This window comes from Trachemys scripta, chromosome 2, assembly GCF_013100865.1.
Source record: "Trachemys scripta elegans isolate TJP31775 chromosome 2, CAS_Tse_1.0, whole genome shotgun sequence".
NCBI lineage: Eukaryota > Metazoa > Chordata > Testudines > Emydidae > Trachemys > Trachemys scripta.
This window is the reverse complement of record NC_048299.1, coordinates 245,772,490-245,796,025: the sequence shown is the minus strand read 5'-3', so window position 1 is coordinate 245,796,025 and position 23,536 is coordinate 245,772,490. Positions and strand designations below refer to the sequence as shown.

At 40.5% G+C, this 23,536-nt stretch overlaps 1 protein-coding gene across 3 annotated transcripts in view; it reads left to right on the top strand.

The window, feature by feature from the left end:
- The first annotated feature begins 886 nt into the window (after window positions 1-886).
- Window positions 887-23,536, top strand: part of ANKRD46 (ankyrin repeat domain 46) — a 26,012-nt gene continuing 3,362 nt past the window's right edge. For 2 of the 3 annotated variants that reach the window (XM_034763386.1, XM_034763384.1), the window contains exons 1-5: window positions 887-990; window positions 13,946-13,989; window positions 14,767-14,867; window positions 19,753-20,095; window positions 21,447-21,605. In XM_034763386.1, coding sequence (XP_034619277.1) covers window positions 19,785-20,095; window positions 21,447-21,605 — 470 coding nt within the window. In that variant the 5' untranslated portion in view covers window positions 887-990; window positions 13,946-13,989; window positions 14,767-14,867; window positions 19,753-19,784. Of the gene's footprint in view, window positions 991-6,115; window positions 6,224-13,945; window positions 13,990-14,766; window positions 14,868-19,752; window positions 20,096-21,446; window positions 21,606-23,536 lie in introns of those variants that run through there. The other variant, XM_034763385.1, reaches the window with a different exon arrangement.

The following is a 23,536-nucleotide window of genomic DNA, read 5'->3' as shown; positions in this document are numbered from 1 at the left end:
TATAGAATGGAACATATAATGAGGAGATATATATACACACATACAGAGAGCATAAACAGGTGGGAGTTGTCTTACCAACTCTGAGAGGCCAATTAATTAAGAGAAAAAAAACTTTTGAAGTGATAATCAAGATAGCCCAGTACAGTACAGTGCCACAAGTACTCCTGTTCTTCTTTTTGAGGGTAAATACAGTTCTACTGCCCTTTACTCATACAATAAGAATAACAAAATTTCAGTACCGCCCCCGCATTCAAGTGATTTGTAACCCAACCCTAGCCAAAATCTATCACTTGGGCAACACAGCTCTATTTGCTGGATACCTGGGTAGATTAGGTGTGAATGTAAATACAATCTCGTCCTGATTGTATTTCCCCCCAGCTCATCACTAGCTGTCAGGGAGAGCTCATTTAGACTTTGCTTACAAATCATCATTTGACATGATTAGGTTGGCCAACATCACCGAAATGAATGCACTGACATTGTCATAAAAAACAACAGCTGTATAAGGAAGCTAGTCTATGTTCATACTTTTCAAATCTATTATACTGTTTCAGATACATATGCTGTATATGCTTTTGAAGTGTGTATTAATGTTTTAATTTGGCAACACTACATGTGACTAGTTCACAAAACTGGGGGGGGAGTTGGGGAAATTCAGGGGGGGTAGGGACACCCCTGCTGCTGTACAGAATGGAATCCACGTCAAGCCAAGGGGTGCGGCAGCACGGCCAGTTCCAGCAGCCAGGCAGGGTTGCGGTCTCCCCCCAGGGCAGGGCCCTAGCAGGCTGCCCTGGCGCTCCGCTGTAGTCATGGGCCCCTGGCGCCGACCGTCCCGGGACGTGCCGAGGCGCCTCGCACCGCGGCCAGGGGAGGCAGGGAGCCCCGTGAGCTGTGCAGGCGGCCTCCGACCAGCAGGTGGCGCGGCCTCCGGCCCGGCCCGGCTCCGTGTGCGTCCCAAGAAGCAGGCCAGCGCGGCGCTGCGGGACTCAGGTACCGGGACGGGCAGCGGCAGGAGCTGGGCCCGGGGCGGGGGGTCGGAGCCAGGCAAGGCCTGCGGGAGGGGCTCTGGCGCGGGGCCCGCTCCCTGCTGAGTGCCCAGCCGCGGGGGCGTCCGAAGGGCGCAGAACCCGCACCTGGCCGCGGGGGAGGCTACGACGCGGGGCAGCCGGGCCTGGCAGGCGCCGCCCCCCTGGCTGGTGGGCAACCTGACCCCGGCGCGCCGAGACTGGGACCCGGCACCGCTCGCTGCTGCGGAGCTGCCACCCCCACCCCAGCGGGGGAGACGGCAGGGCAGGGCCTGTCCTGGGTGCCGGGCCTAGCCCGCTGCGTAACACAGGCCCGCAGAGCGGTGCTCTCCGCGAGGCAGTGCCGGCAATGCCCATCCAGGGCCAGGCTAGCGGAGTTACAGGAGATGCCGGCCAGAAACCCTCCCGCCCTGCTGCTTTCAGGGCTCGGATTGTGCCTGCCCCTTGGCTGGTAATCGCCTTGTGGCAAAGCCTGTCTAAGCGATGGCTTGTGTAAAGCCCCGTGCCCACCCTGGTCCAGTACAAGCGATAATGTATAAATAGTGTAGTCCAAACTAATCCCAGGTACAGGGGAGGAGGAGGGGGGTTGTGCATTCCGAGTAATGTTGAAAAACAGCTGTGATACTGGCTAGGCAACTAGGCCGGTTCCCAATGTGATGTGGTAGCACAGAATTAATGCTGTGTTGAGCCACCTAACGCAGGGGTATAACTGACTCTAGTTTTTAGCACCTCCCTGACAAATTGGACACTATCCACAAAATTGTCATGAAGATGTGAGAAGACTAAAAATAGCTAACTCTGCATAGCCTGGGTGATATAACTGTCTACAAATACTTGAAATGTCACTGTGAAGGCATGGGAGGGGCCCTTTGAAATGATGAAGGGATGGGAAAACGAGAAGTAAGAGAAGGGAAGTGAGTGAGGAAAAAAAAATTCCCTACCTTGCAGTCTAACTTTGACTTACAAAGAAAGACGAGCAAATCTATAAATATGTACAGCTTGACTAAATGCCTAAAAGGAGTGTGAGAGATGTAAGCATGTACAAGAACATTAAGCATGTAAAAAACAGTAAGGAGGCAGAGGAGTTACATTTTGGCAGAACAAAAAGGGAACTAAGTATAATGGGGTAGAATTAAGAAAATGTTGTCTATCAGGAAAAACGCATCCGAAGAAGTGGGCTGTAGTCCACGAAAGCTTATGCTCTAATATATTTGTTAGTCTCTCAGGTGCCACAAGTACTCCTGTTCTTTCTAACAGTGAGGTGATCTGTTAGACTGAAATAGTCTTTGAAAACTCATAGACTCATAGACTCATAGACTTTAAGGTCAGAAGGGACCAATATGATCATCTGGTCTGACCCCCTGCATGCTGCAGGCCATAAAACCGTCCCTACCCCTTCCCTGGACTCTGCTGTTGAAGTCCCCAATCCTGTTTTAGGTGACTTCAATTGGCAGAAACCCTCCTGCTAGAGATCCCTGCCCCATGCTGCGGAGGAAGGCGAAAAACCTCCAGAGGCTCAGCCAATCTGCCCTGGAGGAAAATTCCTTCCCGACCCCAAATATGGCGATCAGTAAGACCCCGAGCATATAGGCAAGAGTCTCCAGCCTGACCCCTGTCAGCCATTATACAATTAACCTACCATTTCTTGGTTTTCCTTGACTACTATGTTTTACCATTAAACCATTCCCTCCATAAATTTATCTAACTTAATCTTAAAACCAGACAGGTCCGTCGCCCCCACCGTTTCCCTCGGAAGGCCGTTCCAATATTTCACCCCTCTGACGGTCAGAAACGGTAGACATCTCATTTTAAAAGGTACTGCCATTTAAGATTTGTACTGTGGTAGCATCCAGAAGCCCCAGTCGAGATTGTTGTTACATACTAAGAGCTTGTCTACACATACAGCACTGTTGCAGCGCAGCTGTAGCTCTTAATGAAGATGCTACTTACATTCCCATGGGCATAGGTATTCCACCTCAAGAGGCAGTAACTATGTCAACAGGAGAAGACCTCCCATCGACATAGGGTTGTCTCCACCAGGAGGTCGGTCGGTATAACTAGAGCCTTGCACAGATACAAAAATTTGTATCCGAATCCGATCCGCAAACATGGTCTGCAGATACCTGTGAATACAGATATAAAGTGGATATCTGCAGATTTGCAGAGCTCTAGATATAAAATTTGGATCCACATCCATCCGTGATCCGCAAACAGATGCAGATATCTGCCGATATAAAGGGGGTATCAGCAGATTTTCAGGGCTCTAGGTATAACTGTTGCTCACGGGTGTGGATTTTCCACACCCCTGAGCGATGTAATTATACTGACATAAATCTGTGGTGTAGACCAAACCTTATAATTTAGTTTTAGTTCTGTGCTTTGTTGTTTTTAAATTACAAACCAGTAAGTTTGGAATGTGTCCCTAGCCTCTGTTTGCCAGAAGCTGAGAATGAGCAACAGGGGATGGATCACTTGATGATTACCTGTTTTGTTCATTCCGTCTGGGACACCTGGCACTGGCCCCTGTCGGAAGACAGGATACTGGGCTAGCTGGACCTTTGGTCTGACCCAGTAGGGCCATTCTTATGTTCTTAAGTTTTATTAACAGTGCTGTATGTTCTGTATTTTTAATAAGCTATGAAAGTAGTGCAGTGTTTGCAACTCAAATATTATAGAATCATGCTAGTGCATGAGCATCAAAAAGTGAAACTGCCTGGACACTCACTTTGTGAGTTAAAGAGAGAGGTGTATTGGGGGAGAAAACCAACCACACCAATGGTGAAAGGTTTGAATTTTAATTTTTGTAATAGCCTAGAATGATATTAGCAATACAGGCATAGATTTTAAAATAGTTTTTAATCTGATAATCTAATACATACAGTAGGGAACAGTCCTGCACTGGCAGAGGAATGATTAGATGACTGAAGAAGTCTTTTACTTGTAAATTCAGTGGGCTAAATTCTGTTGTATTCTGCAGCCCTTTTACACTGCCAGAGCAACATAAAGGGCAGCTCCAGCCACCAGAGAATACTCCTGGTGTAAGGTTTTTTCTTCAGTGCCATAGAACTGCCAGAATAGAGTTATGCTGCTCCCTCCTCACAGCCCCCAGTGCAGCAGATGGGGCCAGAGTACACTGTCTAGTTAAGGCTATTCTTGGCTTTGGAGCAGCTCCTAGAGGACTGTTGCATTTGAACGTAATTTAGAGCTACCTTCTGGCAATTGTAGCTCAAAAGCAATGGAGATTCTGCCCCACTGATTTTAATAGCTTTGAGCACTATCCTCACATCACTAAGGAGTTGTCTATACAGGGAAGTGGGCCAGAATAAGTTATTCTGCAATAGGACCCTGTATGGATACTTATTCCAGAATAAGAATGTTCATACGGAGAGTTATTCCAGAATAGCTATTGTGCTTTAAATGCACGCCCTTTCTTATTCTGGAATAATTTCCCCATGTAGACAAGCCCGAAATCTCTCACAGTGGGAGTTCACTGTAGTTTCTTTTTTTCCATTTCTTTCCTTGAAAGCTGCTTTCCACCTTTTAACTATTTTAATACCAAAATAAACAACGTGGCTGCATTTTGTTTTGGGTTGTTTTCCTACTATTTAATGCTATTTTTATTCACTAGACTATTTTGGCAGCTTGTCTTCCAACATTTTCTAAAACCTTGTGTGGATTATGAGGGACTAGTAATATATCAAAACAAGTTGTGAGAAAGTCTAATATTTTTGTTCAGCAGCGCCAAGAAGGATCAAATAAAAGTTTATAAGTAATGCTTACTATGAGCACTGCTCTTTAGCCTGAAAGACAGAAAAGAGGCTAACACAATAGGAAGGAAAAGAGATACTATGGGAAGGCTCTAAAATGTATAGTAAAGAATCTGAAGGAAAAATTGCAGCAACTGACATTCTTAATAACATTGCAATGTGACTGTATGTGGTCACAATAGCTCTAAGTGCTGTGACCCTTTATTTTTTTTTTTTGTACAGTTTCTGACCACTCTTCCTCATGGTGTTGTGAATTGCCTCTCAAGGCATTTTTAGGAAATCTGGGTATTGCTGTTCATTCTTTTGGGCACTAGCCTTCATTGGGGGGAAAAAAAGTGTTTTTTTAAATAATAATTAGCTTTGGAGAAGTGTCACTTGGTATTAAACATCTACATAAAATAAGACCAAGTAATGCTATAATGGAATTGAAAGAAAAAAGATATTTGAAGAAAGCTTTAGTTTTGCAAAATGTGACAATTACAATTTTAGTGTTCTCTAATTAGTTTTAAAGCTTAATTTTTCTGATGCAACTGCTATTTATATAAGTTCCTGTCCTGAAAATCTTACAGTCCAAGACCCCAATCTTGCATATATTTATGTAAGTGCTTAGCTTTACGCTTTTATGTCAGTAGGACTACTCATGTGCACAGTTAAACGTGTGTAAATGTTGGCAGGGTCTGGCCTAAGAAGACAAATTGCATATGAAATATGGTGGGAGAAGGACACAATCAAATATATATATTTTTTACAAATGCTAGCTTTTAAAGTTATTTTTAAGATCAGGTAAAATATCAGTTATCCCCATTTGCCTGTTGGTCTCACCATCATCAATTGCCTGACCTTTTTGGTATTGTGGCAGAAGTGCTTTGATAGCAGCAGACACTGCACATCAGCAGATACTGCAGTTTGATTAGTGTTTTTGTTTTGCCAGGATTTGCTGTCCTTTCTGAACCTTTGATTTTTATGTAACTTACTGAATGTGTTGAATAACTAGATAGAAAAAACAAAACAAAACTAAATAATGAAAACTGCAAGCCAAATGAATGCACAGGAGAATTTACTTTTTAGAGAGAAAAATGTTAACTTTAAAATAATATGGTACGTGCCCCTATTATGTGGCCATTGGGTTCATTACTGGTTGAGTGAGTTTTGATTAAACAACTTGCAGCTCACTTTTAAGTATAATTGAATTATTTTATTAAATATTCTTACTCCCATGGAAGAAAGTATGACTTCAGTTTAGTAAAGAATGGTGAGGCCATTCCAGAAAGGCTCTGACTTTAAAATAATAGTTTACATTTTTATTTGGCTTTTTAATAGATGCAACTTAGGATGCAATCGTGTCATTTGTGTTTTAAAAATCCATCATGAATACAAACATTTGAAAGTCAAGGCATTCACAGTCCATTGGCAAGTGGGACATTTTTGCTGGTGAGTGTGGGGCCCAAAGGTATCAGTTTTTCCAGAATTTAAGCTTTTTTTTTTTAAATAATTTTCTACCTCTTACTGTTGTGAACATAACCATCCAAATGTGAACTGAATGTGAGCTGATTGATGCACAGTGTTGTTTTCCTGAGTTTTCACAAATTTACCAAGCAGCAGAATAGAATTAAAAGACGGGTCAGTTTCATTGTTACTATTCAAAATCTTGTAAACAGCAGTGTAGCTCTCAAGAATCATGTCAAATTCATATTTCTCCTGCCTGAAAAAACTATATCATCACCAGAGACACACAAGGACAGAGAAAGCAAAAAAAAAAAAAAAAGCAAGGGTTGAATAGCAGAGATCCCTTCTGATAGACCCAGAGGTTCGTCAGGGACGGAGACAAAATTCCTTCAAACTTCCAGCATGTAGAGGGTCGAACTTTAGATTTATCAGATACCTCCTAGTCAGCAGATGATTATAAAAGATGGAATACCTTGTTAGAAATCCCTGCACCCTCACTAGCATCTGGGGCTTCTTACCAGAGCCCTGCCCTTCGATTTTATTAGTAAGGCTACCCCTTTGTCTTTTTGATTTACCTTTGGCGCTTAGATGTCTGGTAAACTTTTTGAGTTCTGGGTATCTCATCACAAAAACCATCATGACAACTCATACTAATTGGCACGCTCGTTGTGACTCTGATACTATGGGGTATAAATGCATGTAACTGGCAATCTCAGCAGAGCGGCCAAGGACTCTTTGTCACTTTTTAAGGATTGAATGTCTATTCATCCCCGCAGATTGTCTCTCCTGACTCAGAGTTGAGGCGCATTGTTGAGTGGGGAAGTTGTTACTGCAGTTGGCCTTGTTTCTGTTTTGAGGACAAGTAGATTTTAGTTTTAATTCAGTCAGCTTGGCACTTTTTCTGAGTTATAAACTATAAATACAAGGAAACAAAAATGAATTGCCTACAGTTTTATTTAAACTTTAGAATCATTAAGTTTATTTTAAAAAGTAATGGGATAGCACAGTAGTCTAGAAGTGATGCAGTGCTCTACTATGTGGGCATCAGAGATGTGGACCTTCAACTCAGTCCCCTCATTCCTGGGCCAGCAAGTCTGGAAGTATGCTCAGGTGTCTCGTGATCCTTCCCATCTGCTGATTCACTCTCCCTCCCCCACAAACTAATCCTTCCAGAAGCAATGTTGGCAGACTCCAATAGGAACTGTTTGCTTGTTTACATGGGGGGAAAAGACCAGCCTAGCTGTAGCAAGTAATTATTCTAGACTAATGTCCACATGGGGGAGTTATAACGACATAGCTAAAGCAATGTCTGTGTTGGTCAGTTTCCCTGTGTATACAAGCACTGTGTTAGGCAGAAGAGGTAGGATTGATGGTTGTGATAGGAGAACTGAGGGCAACAGCCACTCTCTGATGAAAACCAAAGTAATTGAAACAATTGTCTAAAATTTTGGGATCCATGGTTTGCACAGCTTTTGAGGAGGCAGTTTAGTTAGCAGAAATTAAAATACACAGTGAACAGTTTAGTTAAGGTCTGTGTATACAGAGTGCTCCTGCTGTAACCTGATGACTGGAAACTTTTGTTTTTGTTTTGTGTTCCATAGCAACTTCCTGGATGGGTGATTCTTTTGGAAGCAGTTAAGATGCAAAACTTGGGCAAATAGCTGTATTTATAATCCTGTTGAACAGGTTATGGGTGAGTCCCTCTAGCCTGAAGAACAGGAATTGTTTTTTTTTGTTTTAGCTTTTAATTTTTTTCTTTACTGATTTTTCTAGAAAAATACAAAAACACCAAAAATAATACTGAATGAAGAAGACATTTACATTTCTTCAACAATCATCATTACTGACATCAGGAAAAGGGAAATTAAATTCCAGGTTATTGCTTTATGAGTTTAGCTACTATTTTTAAAAATTTGACACAAGAAGGGATCAGTGCTTAGCATCAGTATGTACTCGTTAGAGATGTAGCCTAAAAATGTTGTGCCATTGCATCATTTCATGCCACATGATGTGGCCTGTCCTTGCATAAGGTGATGTGGTGAAAGTATTTTAAATAACATTTTACTGACAGAGACTTACCAACTTCTTAACAGATGTCCTATTTCAATCCATCACATATTTAGCTATGATAAACTGATTCCACTGTCAGAAGTCTAATAAGTGATCGTGTGTGTGTCTGTCCTGTTGCATAGTAAGAGCCATAAATCTGATGGTGTCAATTTCACAACCTCCAGTACTGGCAAATAAGCATATTAGCAATAAGGACCGATTGTGAACAAGCATAGCAATGTGTTTTTAATATTTTAAAAGTTTTTACTGAATAGCATACACTATAGATGTATAGTGCACAAAATTAAGACGGCTCTGCTAACCTAGAGTTCCCCTAAGCTGACCTGCCTCTGTTTGTTAGCCATTATATGGGACTGAATGTTGTAAATGCTAGTGAGTGAGAACGCTGAAACCTTGGGTGACCATATTTCCCAAAGGGAAAATGGGTCACTGCATTAGGCTAGCCCAAGCCGCTCATCCGCGCCTTCCCCGTGCGGGGCTGGCCTGAGCTGCTCATACGAGCCCTGCTTCCCACTCCCTGGATGGGGCTGGTGTCCCTGCTCACCCAAGCCCTGCCTGCTCGCCGCTGAGAGCCTGCTTCCCCCCTGCATGAGCCTGGCATCACTGCTCCCCCTCACCCCCGGCTCCTCCACATGTTCCTCTGCATCCCCTTTTTTTGACAAAAGTGGGCATTTGACCCACTTTTTCTGAAAAAGTCAGGACAGCCGGGACAGGGGTTAAAAAAGGGACTGTCCTGGCCAAAACAGAACGTATGGTTACCCTACTGAAACCTTATGAAGGAGCCCACGGAGGTTAAATGTATGGGTAGGAGATTTAACCTAGAAAAATGTAAGCACAATTTTCAAGGAGACATGCAACGCAAGGCGTAACCTTAGATAGAATATGTCAAGTGATAGACAAAAAAGGGAAGAAAAAGTTAGTATATTAATATAAAGTTCATGTGGCTGACTGGTTTATAATGTGTGTATTTTAATTTGCTGAATAACACTATGCCAGACGTACCCATGACACTCAGTTCTATGTCCCTGAAAGGCAGGAAGTCTCTCCATTTTAGTAACCTCAAGGTATTGAAGCTGTTGACAGAACGTGAAGTGTTCTTCTGTAAATAGGCAGAAGTAATCTTGGTGGTTTGAAGGAAAATGATCTTATCTCGAGACCCATGGCCCAAGTCCAAGCCTCTAATATCAGTAGAATACGGATCAAAGACCAGACAGGATAACCATCTTTAGCATAAGTGATGAGAGATGTTCATGGACAATACACTCTATTTTTAGTGGGAAACAGTTAGATGGGACAGAGTTTAGTAACAGTGCTGCAAAACTTATCTCTAGCTTTTTCAAGTTAGTTTGGATTTCAGGATCCCCTTTTGTCCCCCTAATAATTTAAACTTACTTGCAAGTTTTCTTTCAAGAAAACAACAGCCACAGAAACAAGTAATAAGAAATATTGAGGGGTTATATGCTGTTTGCTGCAGCTGAATGTGAATTCAGCAGGTCGCATGGTGGCACCATTCATCCACATACAAACAGCAATTTGAGAATAATTCACTTATTAAAGAATTGATTGCTGATGGACAGTTGTTCACTGGCACTTGTCTCCTATTGCATAAGAATCTTTTAGGAGCTGCAGCAAATTCAAACTGAAATGTATCACCAAGAGCTAAAAATAATCATCAGTAGCTTTTAAACAAAAAATGTTGCACTGACCTTGAAGTAACTACTGGAAGTCCTTGTTGTTTAGCATTCCTGCAGTATACCAGTGGAAAGAGAATGTGCACGAAGGTTTCTGAGCAGGAAGATATTTATACTATGAAGAGTGTGATTCAGTAATTTCCCATAAAGACGGAAGTATTAGAACTTATGGCATTAGGCAGCAAATATTGTTTCAATTTCTATATTGAGATTAAATATATATATTCAGTTTCCTTCAGTTATTGTGTCTGCTTTGCGTGAGACAATTGCAGTGAATTAAGTCTGCAAGTAATTTGAATAGGTATGTTCAACATCACTGTAAATTATGCTCCTCACTGAACGCTCCCTAGCCAAAGTATAAAAATGGGCAAGGTTCAGAAAGGGTTTTTAAAGGCATCTATTAAATAGTGAAATATTCTGAAACAAATTCTGTCTGTAAAAATACTTTGATGCAACTGATTTGCATATATGTGGTTGGTAGGGGAAATGTTTGTGAATCCCCTCATCAGTAAAACTGTGGTGTAATGTAACATTCTTTTTTGCAACAGAGCAAGATCCAAAAATTTCGTTTTGGGGTGGGGGTACAGCACATTCGTTATACTGTACTGGGAGGCAGTGTCCTCTAGTGGATAGAGCAGTGGATAGAAATAAGAAATCTGGTTCTGTCCCTGGCTCTGCCACTAATTGACATGCTGAGTGAGCTTGGCTAAGATACATCCACTCGCTGTTCCTCTGTTTACTCACATGAGGTAATTATTCTTACCTCCTTTGTAAAGCACTTTGCAGTCTATAGATGAAAAGTGCTATATGAGTAGGGTGATCAGATGTCCCATTTTTAAAGGGACAGTCCCGTTTTTTGGGACTTTTTCTTATATAGGCGCCTATTACCCCCCACCCCCCGTCCTGTTTTTTCACAGTTGCTATCTGGTCACCCTATATATGAGAGCTGGGTAATATTATATGCCAAAGTTTTTCTCAGGATATGGTTATTATTAAAGTCAGGATAGTATAGCTATAAATCTCATACACCCCTGTTTAATATTGTTGAAGGAAAATGGGAATTATTACCTCCAACACTGGTATCTTGCTGACTGGAAGATTCCAGATCTAAAACTGGATTTTCAGGTCCCAGTTAGTGGAAGGGATTCAACACTTAAGTCTCCTTAGTGTGCAGCAAATGACAGGTAGTGCTGCTTTTGCACTGCCACCAACTCATACATCCCATCTGAGAAAACACAAAATGATAGGCCATTAAAAATTGTTATCTCTATGGCCCCTGGATACAGTGTGCCAACACCATGGAAAGTGAAACTCTTGGGAAAATAGCTAAAGGCAGGAGGAGGGGAAATGCCAAGTGATGTAGGTTAGTGAAGTGTAGATCTGTATATTGTGAACTCTGAATTTGAGAGGTGTTCAGAGCCCTCCATGGGATTGGTTCTGGCTACCTGAGAGGTTGCTTCCACAACAGTTCCGTTTCACTGGAACCATGAAACTGTAATCCAGTGGGGGGAGGGGGAGAGTGAGTGCAGGATACAGATCTTTCAAAGGAGCTGAATGTAAACTATGGAATTCTCTCCCTAAGCAAAAATGACTATAGACCGTAGCATTTTCAGAACTAAATGCAAAACTTATTGATTCAACTTAACTTTCCCTCAATTTCCACATACCAATGAAATCCACACACAAACACATCCTGTAAACTAACCGAGTAATTTCTCCTACATGCTAGGAAGGAAGGGGGAGAGGGAGCTATTTGTTTCTATTTTTAAATACTTGAGAGGTACTCGTATACAGCAGTGAGGGAGGAGGACTCAGACAAGTACTTAGAGTGTGTGTTTTTCTCTCATGGATAAAATTACATCATTTTAGTTTTGTTTTTATCTTGCATGCACATGTAAATAGGGCTTATTCTTGTCTTGCTGTATTTTTACATGCAATCCCAGTTGAACAGGAAACCTCACTTTCAGAGGATGTGGGCAAACTGCTTAAGATGGATGCTTTGTTACTTTAAAAAAAGGAGAGGCTATACAAGCCAGTATCAATTAAATACTCTAAAAGTGTATGACAAAGGGTGGAAGATTATATGCAATTAAGGAGTTGATGAATGTAGAGCTTATGTGTAAACTGTGTACCTCTTACATTAACCTCTCCATATTCTCCATCACAGTGCATTGACTTGTTGACATATTCTAAATATCCCATTGCTGCTAGTCAGAATATCACCAGTGGTAACTCACTGGCATTTTGGCTCTGGTAGTCAGAATTAGTCATTAATGACAGGAAGTCTCATTCACTGGTAACATGTCATTGCATCCTTTTGATCGATTTTTTTAAAGGGCAAAGGTAGTAATGGTTACTCTCATTCATTTTCTGAGAGATGGCATGAGTGTTCCTAGTTTTTTTTTTTTTCCCCCCCACAGCCTGTCAGTACTGATACATTATGGGTGGCCCTGACTGGGTGACTAAAGGGTTTTGGCCAATCATAACTAGGGATCCTAGTTTTTTGTGATTTTAAAAAATCCAACGTTCTCTGATTAAAACCCCCATAAAAGTCTGTGCAAATAGAATGGATGCTGAACTTTAGTTTCCCTAGCCACAATATGTATAGCTATCTGTTGAACACAATGTTTTATTGGTATACATTAGAACACCATTTATCCAAGCCTCCATTATCTAGCTCTCCGTGTTAACCAAACCACCAGCTGCCTGGAGCTGATCGCCCAAGCCCTGCCGCTGTCAGACCCGGGCGGCTGGTGGTTCGGTTAACACGTAGAGCCGGGTAATGGAGGCTTGGATAAACGGGGTTCTACTGTATGTAAATTTAAAGTGCATTCAAAAATCAACAACAAGAGGAGAAGGTTGTGCGCATTGAGTAAGTGACACTGGTACTTTCAGTCAAATGTAGTTAATATATGTTTTTATTTTTTCACAAAATGTAAAAACTAAAGATTCTTCTGTGGCAAATGGATTTCTAGGATCCCTGATCATAACTAATATGTTTGATGCATATGAGGGAGAACCTGTACCCATGAGTAATCTGTCTCATCAATGATCCAGCCATATCTTTGTATCTTCATGGTACTGAGTGGTAGCTGTTTTACTTTGATTGTTACATATTGAGAAATACAAAGAGGAAAACATCCACTTGCTGCAAAATAAAATGACTCAGAGTTGGTAAATTCCAAACTTACAAGCTGTTTAAGATTTGACAAATTGTGGCTAGTAGTGTGATTTTACTTGCTAAAGAGAATTCCTCCCCTGATGCTTCTGCAGTTTCTTGTCTAAATGGGCACAAAAAATGTAAGAGAAAAAAGCTTGACTTATTAGCAGAATTACAAGCAAATTAAAGACGTCAGGCTTCTAATAAATAAACGTAAATAACTTTTATGACCATCTAATCATTTCCCCTATGATTCCTCTTGAAAACAGAATAGTTTCATTAGATTCTTCCTCTTAGTGAGATATTCCCACTCCTGTGGCACTGAAGAAGCAATTTATTGCATAATTCCCATTAATAGTACAAATATACTCTGTGATCACACTTCTGTGTTCAATCTGTATGTATTGCATAAACTTAGAATAAATTGACGTCCTCTTAACACCTTTTCTCACTTAAAATGATCTTTAATTGATTATTTAAAAATAGTCATTTCATATTACTGCACCAAAATGACAACAACCGTACTTTTTTTTATACAAGTATACTGCTTGTCTATTAGAAGATACATTTTTCAATAAATAGTGCCACATTTTTGGAATGAGTAATTCACTGAATCAAATTACATGTGTTTGTTTCAGGTGCAACAATGGTAATTCTCACAAATATTCAGAATGCTTGTTTTACAGTATGTGTGCTGCTCAACACTATAGTACATACCTTCCTTTTTAGTTTGTCTCATACATTTGTGGTGACTGATAGATGACGCTGTGTTTCGCTTATATTTAGAGCTGCCATCAAATTCACCTTTCTGAAACCATTTAAGGAGATTGGTGAGTACCTCAATATTTCTTCTAATCCTTTTAACAAGTACTGGTCATGGCAGAAGTAACCCTTTTGGCAGATGTCCTGCATAAGGTTGCAACTTCTGATCAGAGCGCTAAATCCACAGTTTATTTATCCAAAGTTATCAAAGGTATCTGAACAAATAAACCATCATAACTGTACTGTATTTTGGTGGCAGAAAACTTCACTAAACCAGATGCAGTTCAAGACATTAGTGTATTTTTTGTTTAACGTTTCTGACATTAGGGGACTGGTAATTTTGGGAGAGACTGTTCTAGCTTTGTCACAAGGTAGAACTACTGGCAGAGGTTGGTAGCCTGCATGTTGGAATATTGGAATTATGTTTTGTGGCCTGGAATATGCCAGTTGCATGATCCATAATCCTCAAACAATGGCAAGTGGGATTTATTTTTGCTTGTTTTTATTTACTTACTGTGGAGCACTAAGGGTTTATCCTAAATCCTCGCCTTTCAGTGTGCGTGTCTCTGGAGGTTCTAGTTAGTATCAGTTCTAAACCAGAATACTTCAAATCCTGCTCCATGGTAAACAGCTGCTTCTTCACACATCTACACACCACAACCACCTTGGCATACTTAGTCCAGTGAGTTTTTTCTGGCCATTTGGTTGTTTATTAAGATTTGCATGTGAAGTACCTGGAGAACTCTAGGAGGATTTACCAGATGTACAAACAAATACAGAGAACACACAATTTTTTTCAGAAAGTTCTGTACTGTTCTTCTAATGGAATAGTCTGTTTGTTACAGATTTGCGCTGATACACTACAAGACATTTTATTAAACAAGTTTAAGGATCCCACCAGTGTCCTGCAACATCTGAAGGCAACATCTTATTTTCTTAAGAACAAGTGAGTTTTTATACTGTTGGTATGTTTGTGCTACTTGAAGATTTTAAAATGATTTAAGGTATATCTAGTACAGAGTTCTAATGTGAAAATTGCATCTTTTGGAGATTGAGCCTGTCAGCTTGTGGGGAAGGTTAGGGTTGAAGAAGATACAGTTGTGCCACTTCAGTTTTGGAAGGGAAATAGACAAGAAAATTTAGATTGCTGTACAGGGTCGATATGATTTAAAAAATCAAGATTTAAATCACTAGTCAGGAAGACACGATTTAATCATGGATTTCTACATAAAAGTGCATTCTTGTTGGTTGTTATAACCTTAATACGTATTCTTCACAACTCAGAGATAGATGTAGGTTTCTTTTTTAGAAGGTACACCCTATACATTTTTAAAGTGATTTATTTTGAAAACTTTTCAGATTAGTTTTATAGTTATATCGGAAAATGAATGATTGTTTGGTTATTTCATTTACCAAAGGTAATTGAAGCAGATATTTATGAAGTCATTGGGAGGTGAACTATCTCCAATTCAACAGGTTAATCATTAATATTTGGAGGATTTTCTTGCCATGCTGTATTGGGAGGAGAACATCACCAGACAGACATTTAAATTGTTTTATTTAACTAAAACAACAACGTTATATATTCTGGATTTTTTTTCTTTAACAGCAAACATAAAATATTTTAACAAAACAAACATATGAATTTTTGAGTTTAGTTAAACATTCAAGATTTTTAAAAACCAGTTTTTTTTTTTTTTTTTAATTGTTTTTAACTAAAATAGTTAAATGAATTTTAAAAAAACAAACAAACTAAATTGACTGTGTCAGCCTGGTCAACATGAGAAACTTAAAATATTGGCTTCTGCAGCTACCTCAGTCCTCTTCACCTTCATTTTCCTATTTGTTCGTAATCTGGAAAAGAAAAACAAGCTTTCCTGCTTTTTCAGGTCCCAAACGACTTCTCAATTTGGAATGAATTAGTCCAAAGGAAGAAAATATTCTTTCTACACTGGCAGAAGAAGTTACTGCTGTTAAAAGTGAGATTATCACTTCAACAGTCTCCAAATCCAAGTGCTTAAATGACTTCCACCAGTTCACTGGTGTGACTGTCTTTAAAACATCATCAGCAAACAGATATTTCTTGAATGGTTCTTATTCCCAAACTGGGTCTCCTTTACAGCCTGCTGCCATTATAGGTTTTCCCTTCTAGTGAGAGAATGGTATGGTAGATCTCAAATCAATGAAGACTGCACTCAGAAAGACCTCAAGACTTCTGGCATATGCTGCTCAAACAGTTTCACTTTTGTTTCTACTGCCTGTCCCTCCCTTCTCCAGACTTCTTCTCCTTGTCCAGATCTATTCCGCCCCCTACAATCTTCTATTCATTGAACTTTTTGAAATTTTGCACTTTTAGACAGCAGTAAGGGATTGACTCTGTGTACACAAATTTGCAGAGGGACAATAGGATTGAGGTCTGTTATTTCTCATCTCTGTTTATTATTTATTTAATTTATTTAAAAACGTTTTTTCTGTTAACAAGCATGTTATCTCTGGAGACACAAATCCACAGTTTGAGAACTGCAAAACTAAGCATCTCTGATAGTATCTTCTAGACTGAGCAGTGAGTCCCATTGGGTAGATAGAAAGATTAACCTAAATAATCTATACAGAAGACCCTGGAGCCCCATAAAATTGGGGCCCTAATCCATGAACTATTGGAACGCATTTACAAAACTTTTCTGAAACATTACATGAATATATTGTCTCATGCTATAGAATTAGAATTTATAATCCCTATTCCGTGATGAGATATCTTTGAGCTATAATGTGTCGTAATTAAAACTATCTTTAGATAGGTTTTTTCCTTAAAAAGCATTTTATCAAAAAAATCCTATTTAAATAAAACAAAATCATTGATTTTTTTTTTTCCCTCCCTGTAGTTGAGGAGTCCTAGCCATGCAACCCACCAGAATTCTTGTAGCATTTCAGTTGAAAGTACCAGATAGATCAGAGGTGGGCAAGCTATGGGCCCATGGGACCCTCCTGCCCAGCCCCTGAGCTCCTGGCCCAGGAGGCTAGCCCCGGCCTCTCCCCTGCTGTTCCCCCTCCCCCGCAACCTCAGCTCAGGGCACTGCTGGCGCAATGCTCTGGGCAGTGAGCTCTTGTCGGGCCGCGCAGCTGCAGAGCCAGCCTGACCCAGTGCTCTGTGCGGTGGCGTGGCTTGCTCCAGCCGGGCGGCACGGCTGCCTGTCGTGGTGCTCTAGGTGGCGCAGCTGTAGCGCCACCAGCCACGGTACTCCAGGCAGTGCAGTAAGGGAGCAGGCGAGGTTGGATAGAGGGCGGGGGAGTTTGGGGTGATGGTCAGGGGGCGGGAGTGTGGATAGGGGTCGGAGCGATCAGAGGGCAGGGAACAGGGGTGTTGAATGGGGGCAGTCAGGAATGAGAGGAGGGGTTGGATGGAGTGGTGGAGGGCAGTCAGGGGTGAGGGGTCTGCGGGTGGTCAGTGGACAGGGAGCGGTGGATAGGGCAGGAGTCCCAGGGGGACCATCAGGGGGTGAGAAGCGGGGGGGTCGATAGGGAGCGGGGGCTAGGCCATGCCTGGTTGTTTGTGGAGGCACAGCCTCCACTAACTGGCCCTCCATTCAATTTTGGATACCCGACGTGGTCCTCAGGCCAAAAAGTTTGCCCGCCCCTGAGATAGATTCTGTGTTCTTTCAGTTGCTCTGTCCATATCTGGATAAAATGGAAGTAGTTAGTGCCCTAAAGGGAAACACTATTGTATGAATTATCTTATGGCTTTCTGTTGTTGGAGATGATTGTGGAAGAGAGTGCTTTCAAGTAAGCAGTAAATTATCCCCTACATAAATATTACTTGCAGACTAAAAAGAACGTATTCTGCAGAGGTGCTGAATTAAGTCATTCTTTATGTAGCTATTCAGGGCCAGAAAGTTATTCCCCATCTGTTCCTCTTCCAAATCTGAGATAAGAAAAGTCAGCTTTGTCTCTTGCCCCGACAAATTAAATAGTGTTGATACATACATTCTGATGGCATTTCTCATTTGGACAAATTCTGCTAACTCGTGAGCTGTAAATAATACTTGTTAATTTGAATAGACTAAAATGTTATAGTCTCTTAATCAGAACAGCATTCAAAACCAAGGTGTCTGTAGTGTAGGTATTGGAAAATGATTAATCTGAAACACTAGGGAAGAGTTATAAAGCATGAACAGTGTAAACTCCCCAAAAGCAAGAGAAGTCTTACATCTAATTCTTTGGCTGCTGGCCATATTTCCATTCTTCCAGCCAAATGAGTGCACTAGGATTGGAGGATGCCTTATATAGGCAAGAGAAATAAAGTACTTCAGCTAGCTAATCAGAATCCTGGTTATAATCTGCTAGAGAATTGTCATGAGCATGGAGTACTAAGTATCCAAGATTCATAATTTCTTTTCCATTTCCACCAGAAAAATTCTAATCGAAGTCTAGGTCCTCTTTCAGCCCTGTTATTTTAACGCCTCCTCTCTGACTTCGTGATTCTTTCCTCACTCCAGTCTATTCAGAATTCATCTGGTAAAATCATTTTCCCTGCCCACCACCTGGACTACGTCACTCCTATGTTCAAAGCTCTTTACTGGCTACTCATTGTCTTCCACATCAAGTTCAGCCATCTGGTCCTCTCCTGCAAGGCCCTGTATAGTCCCTCCCAGCCATCATAACTACTTATCTTCCCCTCTCAAGCACTCTGCACCAGTGACTCCTCCTGAGTAACCATTCTCTTCCTCTTCTCTCATTTTTGTCTTCATGCCTCTTCCCCACTGTCCCTTATGCATGGAACAACCTTACTTGGTCTTGAGAGTCACTTATTCACTCTCTCCCCATCCAAATCTGTCTTTAAAAAACTCACTTCTTTCACAATACCTATTATCTCTAGTTAGTCAGTTGCTAATTATTATTTGATTAAATATGATTCAAGAAATCTGTGGTGCAACCAATTTCTACCTTGCACTTTTAGACCAAAACAACAAAGTACATGTTTATCTTTTAAAACCTTTGGGACTATTCCCTTGCTTTGCTGGATGGGGTCCTGATATGGAAATTGCACCCACAACAGTTCTAGACCCTCCTTTGATTTACCATTGTTGTCTTCACATGGTCTAAAAATTCTATCATTCGTCCTTTGTCTAAGTTAACTTCCTCAAGGCAGGCACCTTGTCTTTATAGTTGCTTGTGAAACACTATGCCCACCTATGGTGCTGTATAAAAATGTTCTGCAGAGGTGGCTGAAAAATGTAATTTCCTGCAGACAGTGAAGGAGGTAATGCTCACAGTAACAATGAATTTTTCAGCAGCTGTGTATTGAAGTTCAGATGTAAATAAGGAACAGATAAATGAGAGAGGAAATCCCATTAGTGACTTTATTTATAGTACGTGAAAACTCTGATTGATTACTTTGAGAGCCCAGTGTGTTTGTTCAGTCCTGTAATCTGAGTTATAAAAGATGACTCTTCTTCCCTCTCCCCTCTTTCTAAATAGAATTAGCTCACAGGCTGGACCTATCAAAGTTTTCTTTTTAATATAAAATCTACAGAGCGTGATCTCTCCCTCTGTGGGGTTTACCTAGTGTCTTGCATTCATGGTGGTGCTTTAGTGCAATCCTCTGAAGTAACAAGGCTATCCATTTCTGTTCCAGCAGGTGTGAACAGGATTAAAAGGAGCGTTCTCTCTGTATCAGAAAAGACTGCAGCATATTAAAATAATATGCAATATACAGTGATTTCAGAGATATATTCATAAACTACTTTGCATTTTTATTTGAGAAAGCATTTGTGAGGTGTTTGCATTGTATTTATTTACTTCACTTCACCATTTCATCTCATTTTTAACTGCAGGTTTGCCACATACTTCAGACAGAAGTGGAACAATGTCCTATGTTTTTGTAAATGATTCTTCCCAGACAAATGTGCCCCTGTTGCAGGCATGCATTGATGGGGATTTTAACTATTCCAAGCGGCTGCTGGAGAGTGGGTTTGACCCAAATATTCGTGACAGTCGTGGCCGAACTGGTCTGCACCTTGCAGCAGCCAGAGGAAATGTAGACATCTGTCAGCTGTTGCACAAATTTGGTGCTGATCTACTGGCCACCGATTACCAAGGTAACACAGCCCTTCACCTGTGTGGGCATGTGGATACTATCCAGTTCCTAGTCTCTAATGGACTCAAAATTGATATTTGGTAAGTTTGTAATCTCTTTTTTGACCACTTTATAGTATATTAGTCTCTCTCAGGAGTATTTTGTACAAATATGTTGCCTCATACAAATGCTTTAATGGTAAATTTAGTGAAATTCAATTTTTTTAAATGCCAGTTATGAAAAAAAAGAAAAACAAATGCATGGGCCCACTCCTAACTGATCATGAACATCATGAAAGGCAATAGAAGCAGGAGCTGTTGGGCTTGGCTGGCATAGCCACTGTCTCTCACTAGCTGATGGCTCTGCTATCCTGGTTTGGCCAGACAGCCAAGAGGGGGTGGATGGCATCACAGAATAATTTAGAGTGATGGGTTTTTTTTGTTTTTTTTTTAGAATTTTCTGTACCACAGTCTTAATGCTTTAATTGACTACTGTAATAAATAAAGAAAATACAGTAAATGTGTATCAGTTCTCCCATACTCTTTGGGAGACCGTGCTGCCTTTCAGTGCTCCCCCTTCCTCAAAGCCAATCCTTCTTTTAAATATTGTATATTCTTTCTTCCTAGCTCCCAGCAGCTGTCAGATGCTTGTGTCCAGACACAAGCACTCAGAATACCAAATAACTAGCTATTTTATTGAGTACAATTAGGTTAGCCAGGGTCACCTTGTTCTCAGAACTTTCTGCACATGCATCCCAGCAGAGGAAAATAGGCAATAAGTTTAGGCCCTTGGGCCTTCTGGTCATCTTTGATTATTGGAGCTGCCCAGGATCTCCTCATATCAGCAATATTAATTATTGGCCAGCCCAGGGTCATTGTGTTTTTTCCCTTCCTCCCTTTATCACAAACACCTGTTTGCTGGCAGCCTCTAATATGAAGGCAACAAATGTACTCCTACTTGGTTCGGTTTTTTCAAAGGTACGGTAGGAGGATTTACCCATCCTGTGTTTCATTTATTGCTTAATATTCTGAGACTCTTATATAGTAAGGAACTATGAAGAAACTTAGATTTCAAGCAGTAATCATACAAAGCCTTATACACTGATATAAATATGTTGTTAGTTTGTTTATTTTTGTTGCGGGAGCATCCAAAGGCTACAATCAGGATAAGACCCCATTGTACTAGGATTTTTGACTTTGTACCAAGAGTAAAATATTATAGGGTTGTGTGCTTTAAAAATAAACTGTACTTAATTTTTCATACAGTTGTCTTTTATTCTTGGACTTTTTATAACTAAGAATAGTTTACTATCTTGTGTAGCTAGAGACTGGTCCTAAATACTTATTGGTCAGTACATTTTACATTGCATACTTATGCAGATTCATCCTATCTTAGAATTCTCATTTTATAGTTTATCTTCCCCCATCCACTTTCTTGGGGGGACTATTTTAGCAATCACCAAGGAGCAACACCACTTGTTCTGGCAAAACGAAGAGGAGTAAATAAGGATGTAATTCGATTGCTGGAGTCTTTGGAGGAGCAGGAGGTGAAAGGATTTAACAGAGGAGCTCCCTCTAAGATGGAAACCATGCAGACTGCAGAAAGTGAAAGGTATTACAAGACAGATGTTTACTAGAAAAAAATAAAACCATGTGTGTAAAGTATATCTTTGTTGGTAAATCCATATTGTTTTCTGCTAGATACATGAGTTGACATGTTTGTTCCTCAAAATGGAACAAAAGATTTATAAAAATTATCTTTAATAAAAACTAAGTTCAATAGAAAAGTGGTTTTTTTTTTGTTTTTTTTTTTTTAATTTCTAGTGAAAGAAGTTTTTATAACAGCTAAGTATTCCACTACAGGGTTTACAACCCAAATATTGTACCATTTTACTGGTGCAAGATAATCTGAAAATGAAATTCACTAGAAACTGGTTATAAGCAATATCCTGCAGTGTTCTGCTCTAGAAACTAAGTGTATGTCTATACTGCAATTAGACGCCTGCAACTGGCCCATGCCAGCTGACTTGGGCTCCCGGGGCTGGGGCTAAGAGGCTGTTTAACTGCAGTGTAGACATTTGGGCTGGAGCCTGAGCTTTGGGACTTTTTCCCTCACAGGGTCCCAGAGCCTGAGCTCCAGCCTGAGCCCAAACATGTGTTACCCCATATGTTAAAAACAAGCCTACTCAGTTTACATTTTATATCATTAAAATTTTACAAGATTCTAAAAGGGATTGGACATTTATATGGATAAGATGAATATCCAGAGTTAGAACAATTACTGCTAAAAATTTTGGAAGAAATGTTAATCTCGTGAGTCAGGGGTTAAACTAATCTCTAACAATTAGGGAGAGACCTAATGTGGAGGAAAGATTATCTCACATCTGCCTGCTCTGGGGTTTCTTGCATCTTCCTCTGAAGCATCTAGTGCTGGCCACTGTTACAGACAGGACACTGGACTAGACAGATCACATTCTGATCCAGTATGGCAAGTCCTATGTTTCTTATGGGAGTTTTACCATTGACTTTAATGGGGCTTGGATTTAGCTGTGAATTTGAACTGATAATGTCCCTTTAAAACCTGTAACTTCCTTTCCCCTTTGTGACCATCATTAATGTTCTCTTGTTTGATTTGGCAGGGAAACTTATAACTTGTCTTTTGAAATTACAGATTTACAGTTTACTCCCAGTTTGTTTGTGAGCTAGTTTAAAATATCTGAAGTATCTCCTTTTGTAAGATAACTTTGTATAATAAAAATAGATCCAGACAGCATTAGAAGCAAATGAATGGACATGTGCTTTGTAATTAAATAGTTTGTGTCCTTGTAAGAGCACTATTTGGGGGTTGGCTTTTCAGACCTCTAGTTTCACTCCTACCTCTTGGTATTATTTCCTGATTCTAGAGACTCTCAGAATAGAATCCCTACTTGTTTCTCTCCTCCCTCATTCCCACTGTGCATGAAGCCAAGCGAGGATAATTGCTGTTCCCTCTGGAGATCCTGAACTTCACTTTTGAACTGACAGGAGAAGTTTCTAGAGATAGTGCAAAAGTGTTCGCTCCCTTCCTGGATGAGTTTAATGCCACCTCCTCCTCATTACACTCACTTGCTTCTGACTCATGAGCAAAGTACAAAACAAAACTAGGTTCCCAAATCAGATTTCTTCTCTTTTCCTTCTCTCCCCCGTGTGGTATCATATTGTGCTGTGTCTGCGCAGAACACTCCCTCTCTATTTTCACATAGAGAATCTGCTTGTATGCATAGACCTAGTGACCTTTCACTATAACAGGAAGCAACATTGAATGGTTTTGTTAGAAGCAAAATGAACATTTAAGGATTTGTCACTTACAGATTTTTCCAGAATAGTTTTATAGAGGCAATTGCTGCTTTATTACTGTTGCTTTTAATTTGGTTGCAATAGAAAATGCCATAGGGGTCGTCTTTGAGATGAGTGAGAACCTTTGGTTTTATTGTGGTAGTTTTCTTAACAATGAACGTATGACCTCTTTTTTTTTTTTTTTTTTTTTTTCCCCCAGATTGCAGT